The sequence below is a fragment of the Mitosporidium daphniae genome, assembly GCF_000760515.2.
Source record: "Mitosporidium daphniae strain UGP3 chromosome Unknown contig-14, whole genome shotgun sequence".
Taxonomy (NCBI): domain Eukaryota; kingdom Fungi; phylum Microsporidia; genus Mitosporidium; species Mitosporidium daphniae.
In genome coordinates, this window is record NW_013546678.1 from 18,201 (window position 1) to 34,890 (window position 16,690).

A 16,690-nucleotide genomic window follows, 5' to 3' on the forward strand; every position below is an offset into this window, starting at 1 on the left:
CAGGTTTCAGTCTTTTCAGATGCCGTGTTTTAGCTTTTCTTTTTCAAAATAAAGTGGCCTTGGCGATTGCCGCAGTTGCACACCTTGTCATCGCTAAAGCATCAATGTAAATGGGCGGTTTCAACAAAATCTATTGTAGATAGGCGGCTCCAATAAAGCCCGCTGTAGATATCTTTGACGCATGCTACCTTTTGCACACATGTTTCGATTAAAATTTCGTTTCAGCATGCATAGCGGTCAGCAATCCATATGTGCTGCAAAGGATCTTTCAGTGTACAGCGCCATGGCTTGTCACTCCCCATAACATTGTGCAAATGTCCAAAAATTGTGTCTCAATTTTAAAATTTAGCCGTTGAATGTCTTTTGAAGATCTTTACCTGCTTTTTTCTCTTATAAGCTCTCTGCTATATGTGTTGGTTGGATATCTTCTATATGAGAAAGTCTCCATCATCGATGGTAATTTTGAATGCAGATTAAGCTTATTTCCAAAGTCAATTTTCTCGTTCGTATTTTCGTGCTCCATTTCACTGGTCCAACTTGCTTTTGTGGAGGTGTTGGGGCTTATTGATCCAATGTATGCGAATCAAAGATTTACTCCAAAATTTAGATATAGGCTCTATTTGTGGAAATCCATCATTTGGCTATTGCTTGCACTAATATTGGTCATTATTCCGCTTTACCAGATCCATTATCTGCTGGCTGGTCTGAAAGGGAACTTTAGGATCTTGTGTAGCATTGTGATCTGGGTAATCTATGTCGCATTTATATGGAAATTGGGAGGGTTAGCAGCCTTAAATGTCGACTCCAGTCGCATTCCTTATCTTACCATCTTTGCGGGAAAAGCCAGCGTCATAGGAATAGCTTTGATGGCCATTTTGGGTGGCGTCACTGCGGTATATTCATCGGCATCGATTTTTATTGAGCTTCCAACGTTCGACTCGATAAACAGGTACCCTAGACATGTGTATCCACATTTTAGCGACCAAGTCTCTTGTGAAGACAAAGCATATATTGGCTACGAAAATATTGAAAAAAAATTCAGAACCATGCATGGATATAGCCTCGCCTTGAAAAGAGAAAATCTACACAAGGTACCATGAGCCCATTCACGCCAGAGCGCCTTTTCTCGCGTTTTTGAACGGCTTTTTCAACATGGCTGTCTGTTCTATTTTGTCTATAAGCTCTCTTTGGTATACTTCTCTTTTGATTCCGTAGTCTTTGATAGGCCTATTTCTGAAAAACTACGCCTCCAACAAGACCACTTTGCATCCATCGTTTCTTCCACGCGTAATAAGCTATTTTGGGCTGCCAGTTGATATCCAGTTTTGGGTTCACTATTTCGGCTTTTTCATCATCGGGTGTACGCTCATAAACTACGTTCGCGGGTTTATCATCAATCTTTTGAAGGTACGCCATTTCCCGCTCATCTTTGCCGCGTGTAGGTGTCAAAAACCTGCTCTGAGCTAGCTGAGCCCAAATTTGTCATGCTACTTATTTCTCAGCTGATGGGCGTTTATTTTCTTTCGTGCATCATTATGCTGAGGGCCAATCTGCCCGAAGAGTATCGGTACACCGGCTGTAGTAACAATTAGCAAAGCCTTGTCTTCTGCCCTTGAAGGGTTGGTTTTCGAGTTCTACACCAGATGGTTTGACGTCTTTTTTATTTGGAGCTCTATTTTAACGTTTATTTATTTTTGGCTGTGGCACAAGGTTGTCGGCAGTACTTTACAGGTCTTTGAAGACGCCGACATGGTTGTATGAGCGATCTAGCCTTGATCCAAAGATCAAGGCCACCAAAGAGGCTGTTGATAGAGTAATTCCGCAAAATAAATTTGGAATTGGCCAGTACTATACGTTGTGAATAAATTTACACGCGCCGTACCTGCCAGTTGCTATTCCAATCCAGCACCAGAGGAAGCGATCCCACCCATGACCCAAAAACATATGCAATCGACGGGAGTAGCCTGAAATGATCGATGGTCATTGTATTTCGAAAAGGCATATCGGAAAAGTAAACAAAATAGCACTCCATTAGGGCGAAAGATACCTTACAAAATTGAAGCGAAAAAATTGCCCACGGTACATATTCAAATACATTCAAGCTGGGGCCAAGAATGTATGCCGAAAACGCCAGTAAGACCGCATACTTCAAGTCGGCACACTGGGGGCGCTTAGAAAAGCACAAATTGACACCAAATAACACGGTGGCAAAGAAAAGCATGGCCCCGGAAATTGTCCATAGCGCCGGCATGCTGCAAAAAAGTTAAAAATAATTTATTGGTGGAAGGTAAAAATGGTTTTGTTCCTTTTTCGGTTGCTTAAATCGTTGGGTGCGTTGTACATGTGTCGAATGTTGATGGTGCTCCGCAAGAGGCTAGCAGGATACACATACTCATTCATGATGGACAAAAATTCCGGGAAAACGTCTTCTCTCCCCTCTTCAATGTCACAAAGAAGGGGCTTTATGGCAGGAAGGAATATGTCGTTATAGTAGGTAATAATATCAGCCTCCTCAAAAGAATCGGCATCTGGGTCGTGATCAGACTCGCTTTCTGCTGATGATGCCTGCTCAATTGGGATCCGTCTAAATGAGGATTCCGTCTTTGAGGGATCCTGCAAGTAAATTGATAAGATGTATCGAAACGATAGCAGGTGTTCGTCTACATTGGAGAGGGACCCTGAAGAAAGATGTGGATACACCAGCGACAATCTGCAAACAGTGTACATGGCACTCATAATCACAATATCAATGCTGATACCATCCCTTAAAAGCCTTGGCCTTGCCTTTGTTATTGAGAACAACACCAGTTGCCATATAATTCTTCTAGCCGGAATGGAAAGTTGAAGCTCATGGCCTTTGATGAAAAACGATAGGGTCGATTTGAGTCTGTGTACAATTACTTTCAAGTAAAATTTGGATCTGCTAACCATGTGGTCTATGGAGCTCCAAATCCATTTATCCATCAGCAGGTTGAAATATTGCACAAGCTTGTTGTTGCTAGTACACATGTCTGTCGAGTGCGAAGATAGAATTCTGATGGTGGGGCCAATTAAAAGAGCTATTTTGGATAGCGAGCAGTTGAGCTCCGAATGAAGAGCGAGCCGAGCGGTCAACACTTCATTTAAAAGCTCGCCATAATAGCTGTCGACATTTGAAATGATCATCGATATGGCGTTAATGCAGCACACAAACTCGGGCGACATAAATGTCAAAGTATGCGAGGGATACAAATCAAAAAAGCCCTTCCACACAACACACAGGATCCTTGCACAATACGAGGAGGACTCCACCAGGGAACACAACAATGAAACATTGAGATCGATTTGCAAGTCATTCCACGGTATTGGCTCAATATCTACCACATATGAATTCTCAATAAAATAGGTCAAATCAAAGGTCAAAAAATCAAGGACATTTCCTTGCATTTTGAAAAAGCGCTCAATGAAAGGCTCGCAAGAGACGCTGAATCTTGAGCAGTTGAGAAGAAAAAAATCGAGCGAAAATGTTGGCTTTGAGATCCCATATAGCATCGTGAAGCACTTTATCATGTCCAACTCGCCGATACACGTGATTTCCTGCAGTACCACGAAAGAAAGCAAAATATACCGCCAACAAAAAGAAATGGACCCATTGAGCACATAGATTTCACTAACGTTGATATCCAAGCTTTTGTTGAGAAAAATACACAATCTTATCAGAAGAAACATCTGAGAATCGGACGGCACGCGTGAGATGGAAAGCCTGTTAACAATGGTGCTTACAAAAAAGAAACACTGCGCAATTTCGACACTAGATGCAACACTGCATATAAGGCCATCAAGCGCCTCGGCATCGTCAACCAGACAGCTGGATGACTTGACCAGCAAAAGAGCATTGTACAAGCGGGTTGGATTTATGGCCAAGCGGTCAAAAACCTTATCCATAAGCATGTAAGGCGTAAACGCCTCATCAGGGCCCACTTTGCGTAAATTAATAAGGGTCAGCCAAAACGAGGAAGCTATAAAATACTCGTCAAACACATTGGAAACGCTGAAAATGTCGTGCGAAATCAGCATGAAAAGCTCAACAATCTCGGCGTCACAGCGTGCCAAAAAATCAAATGCATTCAGCAGACACAACACGGAAACCAACTTTTCCTCCGCCTCGGGTCTAGTGGGGCAAGCAAGATCCATCGAGAGAAAGCGACAAAGGATGTACTGTCATTTTGCGGTGACAGATCATTTGCATGCGGTCGCTATTGAACCATTGCAATTCAGCTGTCACTTCGTTGTCAAATGGGATTACAAGGCGGGATGGTATTTTAATTTCAAAAAGATAGCCAATTAAATTGGAGCGAAATTTTTAATGCTCATTGAAGAAGTCATCATTGATGGCTTCAAAAGCTATGCCTCTCGAACTGTGATTGGCGGGGGGGATCCAAAACTCAATGCCATCACCGGCCTCAATGGGTCTGGAAAGTCCAATATTCTGGACGCTTTGTGCTTTGTGATGGGAATCGAAAATATAAAACAAGTAACGCCGCATAGCTTTTACCTGTCAGATTCGCGCAAATACGCTCCAGGACCTGATTTACAAGAGAGGGGCTACTGGAATTAATTTTGCCAGCGTAACTGTGATATTTAACAACGAAGACGCTCAACATTCTCCCGTTGGATTTTCCTCTTGCCCCAAAATAGCCGTGACGCGTCAGGTGCAATTTGACGCTAACTCCAGTAGATCGTGCTTGGAGGAAAAAACAAGTTTCTCATCAACGGGACCAGCGTTACGCAGGACCGGGTGGACTCTTTGTTTAGGAATGCCAATCTTAACGTCAACAATCCACGATTCTTGATTATGCAAGGACAAATAACCAAAATTTTGAACATGAAGCCGCAGGATTTATCAAATATGCTGGAAGACACCGCGGGAACTCGAGTGTATCAAGACCACAAGGAAAAGGCCATCTGTACGCTGCTGAAAAAGGATGCCAAGGTCGGCGAGATCTCTGAAGTAATGGCCTCCATTGTTTACATTTAGCTGTTGTCGCAATCAATCCTGCCCAAATTAAACTCTTTAAGGCTCGAAAGGTCGCTATCCCTTGAGCAGCAATCTTTAATGAACGAACTGGAAAAGCAAGAGGGAGATTTGGCGATATTTACGTACCAAAAGCTGCTTGTGGAGAGGAAAAGTATTGAAGAAAAAGTGTCCCATTTAAAAGCCGTTCTTTTGGATATCGAAAACAGCCAGTCTTCTCTGAATACCCAACACAATACGTTATCGGCCAACATTGAGGCCTGCTCGCCCAAAATCGTAGCCATACAAGCGAAAATTGATGGCCACTCTAAAGAGCTTTCTTTGGTTTCGTCAAAATTATCTGCCTATATCGCCAAAAAAGAAGCCCTTGAGGAGTCAATATCGACAACGGAAGCATCCATAAAGAGGCTTGTCTCTTCTTGCACGTCGCCTATCGCCGATCAAGCTCATGACAGCAGGGCAGATCGTGGCCATTTGGAAAAAATCTCGACCATTCTTTCCGAAATCAACGAAGATTTATTGAGGAAAGAAAAGCAGTCCGCCTTGATACGCTCTTCCAGCTCGCTGTCGAGCGCCTCACTAGATGAGCTGGACGCAAAAATCGATGGTAATCATGTGGTTTATAACCAAAGGATTGAACCGCTCCATTTCAGAGAAAATCCCCGAATTGTCGCACCAGGAAGAGAAAATTAAAACCCTAGATGCCAGTATCAAACAACGAAATGAAAAGAAAAAACCGGTTTGGGAACACACCATATCAAGTTTGGAGCATCAAATTTCGGAAAAGAAGGCTCTAATTGATCACTTGAATGTAAGGCGGTTTTTCAATCAATCTCATTTAGGATGAAGTACAAAAGGCCTCTGTCTCACTATCGCACCTTCCCAGCTCCATGGAGCTGCTAAAGATCAAATCGGAAAGAGAATACGAAATCAGCGGTGTCAAAAGCTCATGTTCTCGCTTGAAAGAAAAAATCGCCTCTTTTATGCGATTCCCGGATTTAAGAAACGTCGCTCAAAATCGATTTCATGGCTCGGTAGCATCTGTTTTGTACTTGCCCCCAGAAAACCGTTGCTGGGCATATGCTTTGGAACTGTGCATCGGAGGACGGATGCACAATTGGGTGGTGGACTCGGAAACCGATGCATCTCAATTGATGCAAACGGCTTCAAACAAGGCGCATAGGATGACCGTGCTACCGCTCGCAAAAATCCAGGGCCGTTCGATTGCACGCCATATTTTAGACAAGATTTCGCAAAAGGCCTCTCAATTCCCCAATTCTTGTGCGCTGCCTGCATCCTCCGTTATCGCGCCGCGGGATCCCAAGTTTTCGCCAATTATCGACTTTATCTTTGGAAATATCATTTTAACAGACAACAAAGAGCTTGCCCGTGCTATCGCTTTTGATAAGAATATCAAGATAAAGTGTGTTACCAAAGAGGGTGATATTTACGATCCCTCTGGCACGATGACTGGAGGTGCAAAATGCCACAATCCCTCAAACTCGCCGTCGTATACGACAATTGCATGTTTTTCTGAATATCATGACGTCAACGCAAAAATTGACGACATGAAGAGCTTTCTTGAGGATAAGGTAAACACTCCTCTCCAAGCCCATGCATCCGTTTCCTCTTTGCTGGCAAATCTTAACAGCCAATTGTCGTTGGAAAATGATGCACTGATGCTGCTTTCAAAAAAACTTTCAAAAAACGATCACTTTCTTGAGCTAAGGGCTCTTGAAAAAGATTCTGCCGAACTTGACGCTTGCTTGAAGCAAAAGACATTGCTTGCTGATTCAATCAGCCATTTAAGTGAGAGAGTTTCTAGCCTTTCTGAAGAGCGCATCTCACTTTGCGCTGATCTTTCCCGCGAATCAAAACTGGCAAATATAACATCAGAAATTGAGGCTCTCGTGGTTCGAAAGGCTTCTCTGGATAAAGAAAAGGCTCAATTGCTGGAATCAATTGCCCAGCAAGATTTACAGGCAAAAATATTGGCCGAAAAAAAACTTTTACACGAAAGGTCAAAGGCAGATCTGCAGATGCAATTGAAACAATCCAAGCTGCAATTGGAAGCTCTCAGTGAAACTGGAAAGACCATTCAGGGATCCTTTTCTCGTGCTCAGGAAATCGATCACAAGCTTAAAAGCGAATTGCTGTTTGAAAAGAACGAGGAGCAGTGTCTAAAGGAGGAACTTGCAAAGGTTTCTTCAAGAATATCGCAAAATCACTCGTCCATTAAAAAAACTCGGGCCGAACTCAACTCTTCAAAGGAAAGCATCGATTCGTGCATTCTGGCCATCAACAGACTGTTGAAAGAAGCCCCGCAACTGGCATCAGCTTCTTTTGCCTCGGTAGGCAGTACATCTCACATCGAACTGGACTCCAAAGTTCAAGCACTGCGCATTAAAATCTCGGAGATAAGGGAAAAGATCGCCAAGAAATCCGCTGAAATTTCCTTCAATTCGTCAAAATCAAAGGATTCCTCGCTGATCCAAATGATCGATTCGCTTGAGCGCCAAGAGTCGCATCTTCAAAAGAATTTGTCAAGAGTCAAGCTTGACAAGCAAAAAATCGAAGAGGCCATCGGGAAGCTTAATGATTTCAGAGAATCGGCTCTCAAAGACACGTTCTCTCGCGTAAACAAGGATTTTGGAGAAATCATCGGGGTGCTGTTGCCGCAATCTTTTGCCGAGCTCAATTTTGAAGGCAAAAGCATTGCCGATGGCGTTAATATAAGGATCCGCCTTGGTTCTGTGTGGAAAAACTCTCTGAATGAGCTCTCTGGTGGTCAAAAGTAGGGCTTTACAAACTAACCGTAGATCTCTTGTTGCCCTTGCCCTGATTCTTGCAATGCTGCAGTTTTCCCCGGCCCCAATCTACATACTTGATGAGATCGATGCGGCGTTGGATCTTTCCCACACGCAACATATTGGCTCTCTGCTGAAGTCCAAATTTTCGGGCGCTCAATTTATCATTGTAAGCTTAAAAGAGGGGCTGTTTAATCACGCCGACGTTTTGTTTCGAACAAAATTTGTAGATGGCGTCTCAATTGTCGAGCGCCACCAAAATCCCAACAAAGGCAAGCCCAAAAATAAAATGTCTTAAATTTTACTTTTTAAATTCCATGTCGGAGGGTGGCGCTGCTTCTGAGCAGCCTGCGGTTCCTTTTGCTCCAAAGTTTGTTTTCGATGGAAAGCGGATGCGTAAGCCGGTCTTCAGGAGAACCGTCGATTTCAACTGCTCTCTGATTAGACGCCTTAAAAACTACTATAAAGATTCGCTTTACAACAAAACTTCGCCTAGTTCTACTGATCCAAACTCAATAATTAATTTCCAGTCTACCAACGCATATCCACACTCACCCTCAAGCCTAGCCACCACTAAATTCATACATACGTCTACCAATAAAATTCGGTGTCCAGTCAATGTTGCAAAGGTATTAATTCATATCCTTAAGGTAGTGGACTCCAGAAGGCAGAAGGTTGATCACGGGATCCTCAAGTGGAGAGTTCACCCTTTGGAATGGCCTGACCTTTAACTTTGAAACCATTTTGCAGGTATTCTGATTGAATTTGACGCTTACCCGTAGGCACATGAGCAAGCGGTCCGTGCCCTTGCATGGAGCCATAATGGAAACTTTATGCTGTCTGGAGACAATCTCGGGTCAATCAAGTATTGGCAGCCAAACATGAACAACGTCCAAGTGATTCAAGGACATCACGAGTCCATACGCGATTTGACGTTTTCGCCTACCGATTTGAAATTTGCCTCGTGCTCCGATGATTCTGCCATTAAAATATGGGACTTTATCCAGGCAAAAGAAGAACGCCAACTGCGGGGACACGGCTGGGATGTCAAAAATGTCCAATGGCACCCAAACTTTTCGCTCCTTGCCTCCGGATCAAAAGACAACACGGTTCGTCTATGGGACCCCAGAATGGACCAGCCCCAGCTTGCATTGATGTATTTTTGTTGCCTCAATCTTTTAGACATGGTCATAAAAATACCGTTCTAGACATAAAATGGAACCAGAACGGGAAATGGCTATTAACGTGCGGCAAGGACCAAGTCATCAAGTTATATGATATTCGCAAGCTGGAGGAGCTCCAAACCTTTAAAGGCCATAAGAAGGACATCACAAGTATATCTAATTTTCTGATCGTTAGGCTTAAGTTGGCACCCATTTCAGGAGTCCTTTTTTGCTAGCGGAGGATTTGATGGATCGCTAATGTTTTGGAATATTGGGACCGAATCCAACGTTGGTTTGATTGATAATGCCCATGAGCAGGCCATTTGGTCCATGGATTGGCACCCCTTGGGCCATATACTGACCACAGGCTCAAATGATCATACAACCAAATTTTGGACTAGAAATAGGCCTGGAGAACTCGCTGTGACAACTGTCCAAGCATTTGAAAATAAATACAACAATGACCTTTAAAGGAATCAAATGTTCAACCGGTCGACAAAATGTCTGACCCCACGTACTTGACCATAGCCACTGTGCTAAATGCAGTCTAAGAATTCAACTTGGTGTCTTAATGGATGCAAGAGCCGCTTAAGTTTATTATCCATTGTCATGAGCTTGCAACTGAGTACATAGCGATGCCAACCACTTTGATGGATGTTTGCCAATTAGGAACTATTATCGATTGCTGCAGAAAAAAAACAGAATTCGGTACATAAATGAATCCAGGGTTCAAGCTCCTCAGTCCCATCATGTCAGAGGCAACGGGGAGCAGGCAGTTTGTTGTGCGTGCACTATTATTGGTATTCAAAAGATTTATTTCAGACTACACCACATCCAAAGGACTTGGGTTTTAAACCAAGTAAATGAATTGGTAAAGTGGGGTTACTTTTCTAGAGCCAAAACACCATAATGGGAGATGATAAAAGAAATCAGTGATGTTCATTAACATATGCGACTTCGCAATGGTAGGGAACATTTAAAAGTATACCATCTTGCTGATTGGAGTCCAGCTTTTGATGGACAAATATATTGGACTCGTTTGGCGTGTTTTTCAAGCACTTTATCGCAAGGATTCTACTCGGCTCCGGAAGGTCTACTATAAGTGAAAAGCAACGGGAGCCTTGGGCCGCCTGTGGCCTTGAAATTTGATATGAATTATAGGAAGAAGGGGCGTCAAGGTGATCAAAGCTAATACAAGAGGGACAAACTACGCTGCTAACAAAAGGAGAAAATCGGGCCTCTTGGGACGACTCGAAGCTATTTCTTTTTAAACTAAACAGCTTGGCCAGCGACCCAACTCTTATGGAAAAATCGGAAAGATAAATCGGGGGATACGAGTCGAGAAACTCGGTTTTCGAATAATTGTCATATTTTGAGAAATAATCAAACAATTGGAGATCAATAGGCGCAAACGAAAACACAAGCGAACGAGAAGGGACAGGAAGCGCAACGGCATCAGCATCGGAAATGTTTTTCCAGCTTGGACTTGTGGGAACATCAAGAGGCAAGAATTTCCCCATATCTTTGATAACCGAACCGACAATGGAATTGTTCTTAGATGGGAAAAATCCAATGGGAAGCGTAGCTCGAACATTTTCCAAGTCTTCCTCGAAAGCGAAGGTTCTGGATACAACGGTGTCCAAAATAAATCCGGTTGGAAAAGCCTCTAATTGCTGGCTGACGATGAACGAAGATGATGAATTACTAAACCCGATGTCTTTTCGCACATCGGTGAAAGATAAAGGCTTTTCAGAAATATTTGGATACAGTGACCAATCAATCAGATTTTTTGGAGAAAATGACTTTTGAAAAGATGCAGAGATCGAAAGAATAGACGAATTCACATTGGGTTTGGAAATCTTGATGAAGACGTCAAGAACGGAAACCTTTGCCTTTTCATAAGCCACTTGTTCCTTCACAATTTCATCTTTCGAAACTTGTTGCCTTGCAACCAATTCGGGTAACGATTTTATCCTATCAAAAGAGGAACCCTCAATAAAAGAGTTCCCAACTTCCAGATTGGATTTAGAGAGTTTTAAAATCGACGATAATTTAGAAATTGTCGCCTCAATTGATGTAATGGTTTCTCGTATCGGCGTATCAAAGGTAAGATTTTGCGAAATCAATTTGTCGTCAAATTCAGAAAAAAATTCCTCTGTACTGGTATAAGCTGGGAATAAGTTTGGAGAATGTGATAGCGTCCATAAGTAATATTGCTGCTGAAAGGGAACCACATAGATACTCAGCAAATCATGAAGTGGGATCATTTGTCCTTTGATAATTTTGGGAGAAACTTTTGACGAGCTGTACCAATGTTCAAAAATCTCAAATAGCTTTCTGCTTGAGAGCGTGGGTGCATCGTAGCAGGACTTGATTTTGTTATAAGACCAATGCTCCATATGGGATGAACGGATCTCCATAGACTTGAAATTAGATGGAAATAATAAATCTGACGAGCGGAAAAGACGGCATATTGGATAGCATTTGGGATTTTCGTGAACAAATAGCGGTATTTTTTTGGAGAATTCGGTAAAAAATGCTGGAGAAATCGCCTGCAATCGGAGACTCTTGGCGTTGGCACTCTTCAAATAGAGCTGGGTTAAGAGTAGCGAAAATTGATATTCCAGGCAAAATTTCAGATTCTCATAGTACCTTTCAAGCAACGGATCCCTAATTGACTTTAAATCGACTTCAATCAGAATGTCCAGATATCCTCCCAAGGAGCCGCTTTGGAACACGTGGGTTCCATATTTCATTTTTAGCGAGTTTGCAGCCGATTCGTCCTTAAACAGGGCGCCCAGATCATTTAAAAAAGGCTGCGACAGCCTTACTAGTGATGAATTGTAGGCCGTAGATGCAAAGGAAGACAAGAAAAACGACTCGGTCTCCATTGAGTATCTAAAGCGCAAAATCGAGGTGTCAAAATTTCCTGATTTGGAGAGACTGGGAAACGTTGAATTTGAAAGAAATTCCTTTTTAAACGAAAGATTGGAAACTCTGGTGGGCGTTGGGTCCCAGTGGAAAGCTTTTGACTTGAAAAACAAATTTTTTGCCCTTTCAATGATGCTTGAAGGGATCTTTTTACTAAGTGAATACAGCTCCGAAAATACCGGAGTGTGGCCAGAATTTTCGACCAAGTCCTCTATCTCACTGTAAAGTAGCGAATCCGAATTAAAGAAAATGGAAGTGGTCAAAGTCAGCTCTTTGAGAGCTTTGGGCTTTTGCATAAATCTGGCATTTCTTGGCACCAAAGATATTGAATTTGATGTTAAATATTCTGACATTGACGCTGGACACCTGCATTGCATGTGAAGGGAGTCAATGGGCCTCGAATCGGAAATTCTAGACATAATCGACGGTGTCACGCCACAAAATACTTCTCGCTCAATCTTCGAGATGTCTTTACCGCTATTTACATTAAAAACCTCATCCTCTCCAAACATGCATATGGGAGTGATATTTGAGTGGCTGACGTAAGAATACGGGACGGCTGTCAAAAGGTCGTTCATTTGTAAAACATTGGTTGCGGTAACATTTTCCAAGGGAATAACAAAGGAAAAGACCTTTTCATTCTGTTTTGCACCAGGAGAAAGACCAAAATACTTGAAAAAACAGCAAATCACCAAAATTAAAGCCAAAAGTACCGAGATAAGCACGGGAAGTAGCTTTTTGAAGACAGATGTGTGCTCTTCGATTTCTAAAGTATCTACAAGCTTCTCCTTTAAAATATTGACGTCAGTGTATGTAGTGTCGTGCTCCGAATATGGGGGCGGGGGGCTCGGATAAACGTCGTGCTTTTCATCATTCATAGCTTTAGCTTGATCTTGGAAGCAGATTAAAATTAAACTGATAATATTTGCAAAGCCAACCATTGGTGGGCCTAATTGCCAATAAAATTTATTGTGTGGCTCATTTAATTTTAACGATCTCGCTTGTGAACAGCAATTCCGACGTTGGCCTTTGTGTCGGCTAGAAAGGGTTAACACATCAAATGCGAATACATCTAAGGACAAAAGCGATTGAAGAAAGGTCTCCAATCTGCGCGAGTATCCCTTCAGTGTTATGCAGTCATGTGGACGTCTAAATCTTAAAAGCCCCGGCTCACTAAGATCATGTGATTAATGGGAAAGATGGGACCTAAATGTGCACATTTGATACAATATGCAGCCCAAAGACCAAATATCAGAGCGCGAGTCGTAGCTTGAGTTTGTAAACAATTCGGGCGCCATATAGGAAAGGGTTCCAATGAAAGTGTGGCTGCACGAGTGTTCGTCGTGGGACAGTATTTTCACCATTCCAAAATCGCCTATCTTCATATTGCTGTCGATAAAAATGTTCTCCGGCTTTAGATCGCGGTGGATAAATGGGATCGGCCCGTTATGGCAAGCAAATAGCCCCTCGATTAGTTGAGAAGCAACAATCCAGATGAAAGTCTCCGAAAAGGGGACCTTTGACTGGTTTCTTTTTGCAATAAGATCGGCCAAACTTCCGCCAGCACAATACTCCATGAAAAGATATACGCATCTTTTCTTGTAATTGATGGCCCATCCATAAAATTGCACAAACGAGGACGAAATCGGAGACGAACTAAGCGTTCGCATAATATTGACCTCCGAAATCAAATGACACCGTTCTTTAGGCGACATTCGCCCATAAAATATCTTTTTCCTTGCCAAAAACTACATTTAATCAAGGGAAAAAGCCAAACGGTCTCCTCGCCCACAGGCTTGACCTTGTGCACGATTCCATAAGAGCCTGATCCAAGGAAATTAAGGATACAGTATTTCCTGAAAATTAGCCCCTTCTCCGTGGTTGAGCTGCAGCGCATAAAATTAATTCACTTGCATGAACGCATTGTTAACACGGCCGAGCTGGGAAAATTGAACGTTCAACAATAAAAGGTGTGTAATTTGCCGCTGAGGCGCTGGTTTACAGGCCAATTTTATTGGCCAATTTTTAACCTCAATTGGAAACCCTATCCAGTGATTCTTCGACCGATTTTGAAACTTTACATTCATCAGTTTCCAATAAAATGCATTCTTGATTTAGGTGTATAGCTCAAATAGAGGCATTTTTCATGATGCTTTACATGATATTTCTCATCCTTGCTTATGTGATATCCATTGCTTTTGTTGATGCCGGCGATGATGCCTATCTGGCACCTTTAATCTTGGCCCCAAGACACGAAATTGGGATGTTCGGGGGCCACATGTCTCAAACGTTCAACAACAGATACATTGTGCATCTAAATCGCGAAAGTACTTTTGGATTTTCGCCGCGTTCATCGATGGCAGTTCTGGAGGCCCATCGACAAATGCTGCTCCAGGAGCTCTCCATGCCAGGCTCAAAATCATCCTTGGATCATACCTATGACTTTGATAGCTTTATTGGATATTCCGGGATATTTGAATCCGACTTGTTGATCAAGATCCGAAAGGATCCGGCAGTAAAACTGGTGGAACAGGATCAAGTTATGTTTGCCTTTCCCGACACTTCTTCAGAACTCTTTTTCGACAAGGATACCTTTTCCGCAACAAAGCAGCTGCTTTCGCTGACTCCCCTTGACCAATCCTTGTCTCTTGTCAACGATATCGTCAAGATGTTCAAAAAAAAGCGGCATTTGAAACTCAAAGGAAACCACGACTTTTTGTCGGAATCCTCGCTTTACAAAAGTGATTATGCAAGCAGACGCCCAAAGGGCTCAAAGTGCCTTGGGCAGGATAATGCTCCATGGGGCCTCTCAAGAGTTTCCTATAATCCGACCTATGATAACGATTTTATCAACAACGGCACATACTGGTATCCAAAGTCTGCCGGCTCCAATGTCAACGTGTACATTGTTGACACTGGCATCAATGTTGATCACGAAGATTTCAAAGGCCGAGCGCGTTGGGGCATTACCATCCCGCAATTTGATCTGGACACTGATGGCAGTGGACACGGCACTCACTGTGCCGGGATTGTGGGTGGCGACACTTATGGCGTTGCAAAAAACGCCACATTGGTTGCCGTAAAGGTATTAAGAACGAATGGATTTGGAACCAATGCTGATGTCATCAAGGGCGTTGAATGGGTCTTTAACCAGCATCGCATTTCTCAAAGGTCTGGAAGCCGATCCGTCATCAATCTTTCCCTTGGTGGCGGTCGTTCAATTGCTCTTGAAAAGGCTATCGAGGCATGCATTGACTCGGGAGTTCATGTTGCCGTTGCTGCGGGAAACGACAATCGGGACGCGTGCAACTATTCCCCTGCAGCCACGAAAAAGGCAATCACCGTTGGCGCATCGACAAAAAAGGATAAAATGGCCTACTTTTCAAACATTGGGCCATGTGTCGACATCTTTGCCCCTGGAATGGACATCACCTCGGCATGGATTGGATCGCCTACGGCGATCAACACCATTTCCGGCACTTCGATGGCTTCTCCTCACGTGGCAGGTGTGCTGGCCCTGCATCTGGGCGAGAAAGCTTATCACCCTCAGGAGCTGAAAGATCTATTATTGAAAACGGCCAACAATGGATTGCTAAAGCTGCTACCGCCAGATACCGCCAACAAACTTCTGTCCACAGATGCACTACTTACGGACGTTGAATTTTCCGCTCAAACTTTGGAAAACTCTGTGGATGACCTCTATGCATCACTATACTAGTAGCATCATTAATAATAAAATAATCCTTTTCTATTCATTGTCTTATAAATGATTACGGCCTCAACTTTGGGTCCGCGCCTATAGCAAGCGTGCCAGCCGTAGGCCAACAGATATGTCGGTTACAGACCAACATACAGGTCGACTATAACCCCCAACCCTAACCCTAAAACAATCCTAACTACATGCGCTTAACCCAAAACCGGAGCTGCAATAAAGACATTTACTATTTCTATTAAAGAATATTTTACTGGAAATGAACTAGGGTTAGACTGTTCAAGTGCCAATATGCTCTCATAGCGACTTGATAACCGAAAAATCTATCAGGGAAGAGGAAGATTGTATGCTTTCTCCAGAAGAATTGTCAAACGGCCGCTTCCCCCATCGGGCAGGATCAAAAGCAATGAAAAGAGCTAATATGGTCATCAAATATACAGTACTTTTTGACGATGCCTGTGGACTCTCCCTCGAGGCGGCTGCCGCCGCCACTGATGCGGCTGAAGGTGGCTGAACCCATATGGCGGCATCCCTATGCCATCTCCAACCCCGTCTGCACAAATCGGCGCAAATCGGCAAAAAGGACACTGCAGAGGAAGATTCATTGCCTCCAACAGCACAATTGTGATAAAATAAGAAAAAAGGAGCCTCTTCAGACAGTGTGCTTAGTTTGGCTGTAAGGCTGTTTTGCGTTCCCGGTGAATGGATGTTATAACATGGCGGTAGGAGCTGATGCAATCGAGCAGAAGGATTACCCCATGGAGAGACAAAATTCAAATATAGCGGTCTGCGAAATAAAGACGACGCTACTTACTCTGTGGAAGCTAGATCCAGGCCAAGCGAGGACAAGTCGATGCCGAGATCTAGGGCCGAGGCTAGGGGATCTGTCATCCGGATCAGCGAAAGGAGACCGGGAAGTCCATATGGATCTCCACCTTTGGGAATACCCCCTGCTACCTGCGGCTGCGACATTAATGTGGACGGTGCTGGCGAAATTTGAGACGCAGATGGCGGCAAAGGCGGGGACGACTTTTGGGGTTGGCTGGGCTGCGCAACCATGGAT

The 16,690-nt window shown here is 43.3% G+C and overlaps 6 protein-coding genes across 6 annotated transcripts; 3 read left to right on the forward strand and 3 right to left on the reverse strand.

Annotated features, from left to right (window-relative positions):
• Positions 1 to 1,227: 1,227 nt before the first annotated feature.
• Positions 1,228 to 4,173, reverse strand: DI09_14p90 (uncharacterized protein; the record flags this gene model as incomplete). Its single annotated transcript, XM_013383634.1, has 3 exons — positions 1,228 to 1,467; positions 1,883 to 2,252; positions 2,393 to 4,173. The coding sequence occupies 3 exons, from the start codon at positions 4,171 to 4,173 to the stop codon at positions 1,228 to 1,230; spliced, it is 2,391 nt and encodes a 796-aa protein (XP_013239088.1).
• A 172-nt stretch (positions 4,174 to 4,345) lies between these two features.
• On the forward strand, positions 4,346 to 8,119 carry DI09_14p100 (structural maintenance of chromosomes protein; the record flags this gene model as incomplete). The annotated part of the gene is made up of 7 exons (XM_013383600.1): positions 4,346 to 4,513; positions 4,542 to 4,691; positions 4,718 to 4,990; positions 5,018 to 5,621; positions 5,647 to 5,825; positions 5,872 to 7,808; positions 7,834 to 8,119. 7 exons carry the CDS (start codon positions 4,346 to 4,348, stop codon positions 8,117 to 8,119), a joined length of 3,597 nt encoding a protein of 1,198 aa, XP_013239054.1.
• Positions 8,120 to 8,138: 19 nt separating this feature from the next.
• On the forward strand, positions 8,139 to 9,455 carry DI09_14p110 (uncharacterized protein; the record flags this gene model as incomplete). Its single annotated transcript, XM_013383601.1, has 4 exons — positions 8,139 to 8,522; positions 8,604 to 8,977; positions 9,004 to 9,155; positions 9,181 to 9,455. The coding sequence occupies 4 exons, from the start codon at positions 8,139 to 8,141 to the stop codon at positions 9,453 to 9,455; spliced, it is 1,185 nt and encodes a 394-aa protein (XP_013239055.1).
• Positions 9,456 to 9,913: 458 nt separating this feature from the next.
• DI09_14p120 (uncharacterized protein) lies at positions 9,914 to 13,630 on the reverse strand (the record flags this gene model as incomplete). The annotated part of the gene is made up of 2 exons (XM_013383602.1): positions 9,914 to 13,088; positions 13,143 to 13,630. The coding sequence occupies 2 exons, from the start codon at positions 13,628 to 13,630 to the stop codon at positions 9,914 to 9,916; spliced, it is 3,663 nt and encodes a 1,220-aa protein (XP_013239056.1).
• A 434-nt stretch (positions 13,631 to 14,064) lies between these two features.
• DI09_14p130 (putative subtilisin-like serine protease) lies at positions 14,065 to 15,633 on the forward strand (the record flags this gene model as incomplete). Its single annotated transcript, XM_013383603.1, has 1 exon — positions 14,065 to 15,633. The coding sequence occupies one exon, from the start codon at positions 14,065 to 14,067 to the stop codon at positions 15,631 to 15,633; it is 1,569 nt and encodes a 522-aa protein (XP_013239057.1).
• A 291-nt stretch (positions 15,634 to 15,924) lies between these two features.
• On the reverse strand, positions 15,925 to 16,686 carry DI09_14p140 (uncharacterized protein; the record flags this gene model as incomplete). Its single annotated transcript, XM_013383604.1, has 2 exons — positions 15,925 to 16,309; positions 16,442 to 16,686. 2 exons carry the CDS (start codon positions 16,684 to 16,686, stop codon positions 15,925 to 15,927), a joined length of 630 nt encoding a protein of 209 aa, XP_013239058.1.
• Between the last annotated feature and the right edge of the window lie 4 nt (positions 16,687 to 16,690).